Raw genomic sequence first — 5279 nt, 5'->3', positions numbered from 1 at the left:
ACGTCATAGTATAGTATGGCGTTTTTTTCGGCCAGAAAAAGTCAAAAAAAATTTTGGCCTCAAAATGTCATAAAAAACGTCATAGTATAGTATGGCGTTTTTTTCGGCCAAAAAAATTTTTTTTTTTTTTTGGCCTCAAAATGTCATAAAAATGGTCAAAGTATAGTAAGGCGTCAAAGTAGGCCAAAAAAAGTCATGTTTTTTTTTGGCCTCAAAATGTCATAAAAATGGTCATAGTATAGTAAGTCTTAAAAATGGCCAAAAAAAGTCATACTTTAGTATGGCCTCAAAATGTGCCAAAAAAAGGTCATAGTATAGTAAGGCTTCAAAAATGGCCAAAAAGTCATACTTTAGTATGGCCGCAAAATGTCATAAAAATGGTCATAGTACAGTAAGGCGTCAAAATCGGCCAAAAAAAGTCATATTTTTTTTTGGACTCAAAATGTCATAAAAATGGTTATAGTATAGTAAGGCGTCAAAATCGGCCAAAAAAAGTCATACTTTAGTATGGCCTCAAAATGTCATAAAAACGTCATCTTTTTTTTGGCCTCAAAATGGCCAAAAAAAGTCATACTTTAGTATGACCTTAAAATGTCATAAAAATGGTCATAGAATAGTAAGGCTTCAAAATAGGCCAAAAACTGTCATACTTTATTCTGGCCTTGTGTCGCTTAGAGACAGTGGTCGTAAATCCAGTGTTTCTACCATAAATCTTCCTTAGACTTTGGGAAAAACTACATTGAGTAACATGAAAAAAATGACAATCATATCTAATAAATTGTCATTTATATTCTCTTGATTATTATTATTGCTACTTTTGTTGTTATTATCAATTATATAAAGGGGGTTTAAGTTAGCTCTTAACTATTTTCAGAAAATATACCCATCCATGAATAGATGTGTGAGATAATGTGATAAAGATATTACACAATGGGCAAAATGAATTTGAAAAATATTTATTTTCTAAATAATTATATTAAATATTTACAAAATTATTTCCCATGAACTTTTGAAAATGTGCAAAATTTGCTCCTTCTCATCCTGAATGAATTTAATCCCATTTGCCTCACAAAGAAGAGAATACATAAGACCAAGCAGCCTGCAAGTGAGGGCCAAGACCAAACACACGGTTACATTATTACAGTATCAAACAAAACACAATGGCTTTGTTCTTGCACTGTCATACAGGTGATTTATCAGTGCACATCATTAACTTAAACATTGAAATAATTTCGGTTATTAAACAAACTCAAGACATGACTTTTTTATCAGACATGATCTTAATAACAGTCATGTACCATATTTAGAGAATACACAATGCTTTCTTTCTTACACAAGCTCTAACTAGAGGACTGTTTTTAACTAATAATTTTATCAGAAGGTCCAGATTGTGTCAGGTGAGCTGAATCATAATAGATGAGTTTAGGAACCTTAAGCAATTCTTGATGTGCTCCATGGCGTTTCCTCAGACCTGCATGCAGAGATATGTACACATGCACATCACAGGTCAGTCTTCTCAGGGATGTTCAGCACTGTGCTGGAGGGCACACTGGAGATGGATGTTCCCAGACTGAAGGAAGCTGGTGTTTCTCTGTACACTGACTCTAGCAGCTCCTCTGAGGAAGCTGAGGTGGAGGCGGAACCAAGGCCTTGGGCAGGACAAGACTGTGGGTGTACAGCCAGGGATGTCTGGGAGGCCTGTGTGGTCCCTTGCTGGATCTGAGAAAGCCTCTCCATCTCTGCATGCTTTCGGCCTCTCCTCTTGCCAAGGATCTTGACATAGTTGGCTGGGACAAGCCCTGTGGTCTGACCATCCACGCTGGCCAGCAGCCAGCCGCGCACCCTGGGCTGTTGCTCTACACACAGGAGAGAATAAATGGTCTGAGCTCATCCACATGGAGGAATTTATGGTCGCAGTAAGTTAACCAGAGGGACTGATTAACTTAGGACTAGTCTATTGTTGCAAAGCACAACTTCCTCCTCCATTATCGACAGTCTGATGATAATAGCTTCACTCAAAAGACTTTAAAAGGCTGTGTGACTGATATGTTGCAATACACACATTGCACTTATAATCCCACATGAACAGGAAAACACACCGTAGTTGGTGGTTTATGAGGCTCTCATAAACCACCAACTACTTTTTCTAAGATCCATATAAAAAATGTAGTAATCACCAAAGGTTTACACTTAAACTATATACAGTGCATTAATACAGTTAAGGTAATAATCTCCACCTGTGAAGCCTATTTTTATATTTACAACAAACTCAATACATGAATAGTTAACACTTGATATACAACACAACAACATACAACACTCATCCCTGACAACCTTTACAAAAGTATTCTGTAAAACTGTGTAATTATAAAGTTTGTAAAATAGGCAATGTTGCTGGTGTTATCTATTGTCAAACAGCATAGCAAGAAAGAGAGCTCTCACCTTTAGGGGCAAGGTTGAGCATGTCTCCCGCCCGCACAGAAATCTCCTCCTCAGATGCAGCTGAGAAGTCGTACTCTGCTCTGGCCACTACATGGTCATCCTCTCCGCTGGCCCAGTTAGTGGCTAAATAAAGAAACACGAAATATCTTTACTCATTACAGTTGGGAGTAAAACAACGGCTGATATTCACAGTCTCCTCTGGTACAGCACATCTTTCCACTGGAGGAATATTGTTATTTGTCTTTAAAGCAAACACATAAATCGTCCACTAGTACTTGCTGCTTTGGGGGCAACTGATGTAAGTCTCTAATATTTTCAAACTATTTTCCCAGTGATCTAGAGCAGTGGTTCTCAACTGTCTGCCCCTGAGCCACAAGATGGTACAAGTTTTAATTCCAAGTAACCAGTAAAGCCAGCTGTCATTGTGATTGGCTGGAAAATCCTCCTCCAAAGTCCTAATACAAAGAAAGACCCAAAAAACAGCTGTTACAGGTTTGATCCTGAGTGTGTGTAGAGATCCTCACTCTGACCTTAAAAAGTTGTGTGTATAAAAATGTGAAAAGTTACTATCTCATCTGCAAGTACATGATCTCAGATGCACTGAAAGACTCACCATTTTCTTCTGCATTAGGGCTGGAGCTTAGCAGTTTCCAGATGAGGTAGGGGCCACCCAAGACCACAGCAAAAAACAGAAAGATAGGCCAGGATTTGACACTCTGATCCTCCATCCCCGCTCCATACCCTCTGGATGCACTAGTAGCTAGGGCATCAGTAGCACTATCTGCCCATAAGTCCTCAACTTCTGCATCTGACCTCTGCCCCACCAGCCTCTGTAACTGTCGGTACAAGTAACGCAAGGTGCGCACCAGAGCAAAGGCTGACAGAACTCGGGTGAGGTGCGCACGCAGCCGTGTTAGGTGGTTGGCTACATCCAGCACGGCACGAAAACTGTTATACACAGCAGAGAAGGTGGCGTCCAGCATCGTGCTAACTGAGGCAAAGGCCTGGACGATGCTCTCAATGGACTGGAAGGCACCGCGGCTGCTCTCCTCTGCCTGCTGCACAAATCTACTGGGGGCAACATCTTCCATGTGGGAGAAGCGGCTGTATCCTCCCAGGCCATAGCCACCACCATAGCTGTAGGGGCTGTAGCCACCATAGATAGAGCTCCCATAAGGGCTGTAAGAAGAGGTGAAAGAGCTGTAGGCCGGACGGTAGGACTGCTGGACGGGACGAGGGGGCACTGGGGGCGCCATCCTGGTCAGGACAGGAGGGCCGGCAGAAGTGGAGGGGCCAGATGCTGGTAGAAAATCTGCAGACCTATGTGATGAAAAGGCCGAGATAAGACGGGATTAAAAACATTTTTAGTGAGGACTTATAAATATTTGTATAGATATATACTTATATATACATAAATATATATGTACGCACACAAGTATTTATATGTCTGTGTATGTATATGTATATGTATATGTATGTATGTATGTACGTATGTATATATATACATACATAAGTTACTACACCTATTTTTGTTTTTATATGAGGACATGGATGAGATTTCAATTGGCCAAAAGCCTGATGTTCAACTAAAGCCTACAACAGTCTTTAGGTTAATGATTCTGGATTAACAGCGAGACATTCAAAACGACCTTTTAGGTTTACCTTACACATTGAAAAGAAAAGATTCTTCAGACCCAGGCTAAACATTATTGGTCTGAAACTGCTTACAATTACAAGCGGTAACCTCACCTCAACTGGATCTGGTGCCTCACAATTAGTAGCAACAGATAAGTCAAATAAAAAGACATGTTTATCCGGAATAATTTTGAATATCCTATTGGAAATTACCCGAAATGATAATTAACAGTTCTTACTAGGCTCCGTTTCGTGAACTATGTGGTGTTTGCATTCATTAATAATCAAAGTAATAAACAAGCGGAGGAATTAAAAGTGGAGTCTGTGGAGAAACACTCGTGCAGCAGCAAAGGGCACATGACAGGGCCTCATCGGGCCTCATATGTTAGCTGTTTGTACAGTTGTTTTGTTACTGGATTATGTAGCTAGCGGACAAACAGGAATACAGTCTGTAAATCAGCAGATTACCTAACTGTTTAACTGCTAAACAATAACTCACAATACCTGCTATATTGTCAGAGTCTTTAGTTTTTGGTTTCCCGTGCAACAACTTTAGCTAGCTAGCTAGCAACACCAGCGAGCCATCTGTAGTCTGTAAACACAACACAGATCTTACGATGGCGAGCTAGCTAACGCGGCTAAAGCGCGTTTACCTGTAATTTACAGGTGCAGCCATGGCCCCTGGAATGCGCCTTTCCCATGGCTTTGGCGGAGGCTGCGAATCCATCGTGAAATTTAAATCCACAAAGTAGAGAAACACTGCGGAAACCGTCCCCCCGACCGCTTCTCCTGCTGCCTTCCCGTGCCCCCGTACTTTTCTGTTATCGCATCTCACGGCTACGTGGGTGGATTCTGTAGCCATCAGGGGACTAGAAATGACGCTAAACAGTGTTGGATTTCTTTAGTCCATATCATTTTATCAATTAGATGCTGTCACGGCTTCCGCGATATTAATCTCCCAACAGACATAGTGGAATTTCCAAAGTTCCAAGAAATTTACATAATTGAAATATTCCCCGATAGCTCCTAAAGGCACCACCAGTGCTCATAGAAGTGCTGTGAACAGACTGGTAGAAGCTGGTTCTATCATTTATACAGACATGTAACTTCGATGTAAAAATCTATCTATAGCAACTGTCACTGTAGACTTATGTGACACTTTTCATATATACTTTCACTGCTTATCCTATGCTAATATCCAT

At 40.7% G+C, this 5279-nt stretch overlaps 1 protein-coding gene across 2 annotated transcripts; it reads right to left on the bottom strand.

Moving 5' to 3' along the window:
* Positions 1 to 940: 940 nt before the first annotated feature.
* Positions 941 to 4881, bottom strand: pex13 (peroxisomal biogenesis factor 13). 2 transcript variants are annotated; one of them, XM_041050635.1, is made up of 4 exons: positions 4731 to 4881; positions 3056 to 3762; positions 2443 to 2565; positions 941 to 1856 (listed from the first exon to the last, which is right to left on the bottom strand). In XM_041050635.1, the coding sequence occupies exons 1-4, from the start codon at positions 4802 to 4804 to the stop codon at positions 1501 to 1503; spliced, it is 1260 nt and encodes a 419-aa protein (XP_040906569.1). In that variant the 5' UTR covers positions 4805 to 4881; the 3' UTR covers positions 941 to 1500. The 2 variants fall into 2 exon arrangements, with proteins under 2 accessions (XP_040906569.1, XP_040906571.1); XM_041050637.1 differs by lacking the exon at positions 4731 to 4881 and adding an exon at positions 4582 to 4719.
* Between the last annotated feature and the right edge of the window lie 398 nt (positions 4882 to 5279).

Source organism: Toxotes jaculatrix, chromosome 11, assembly GCF_017976425.1.
Source record: "Toxotes jaculatrix isolate fToxJac2 chromosome 11, fToxJac2.pri, whole genome shotgun sequence".
Taxonomy (NCBI): Eukaryota; Metazoa; Chordata; class Actinopteri; family Toxotidae; genus Toxotes; species Toxotes jaculatrix.
This window is presented reverse-complemented; position numbering and strand designations above follow the sequence as displayed.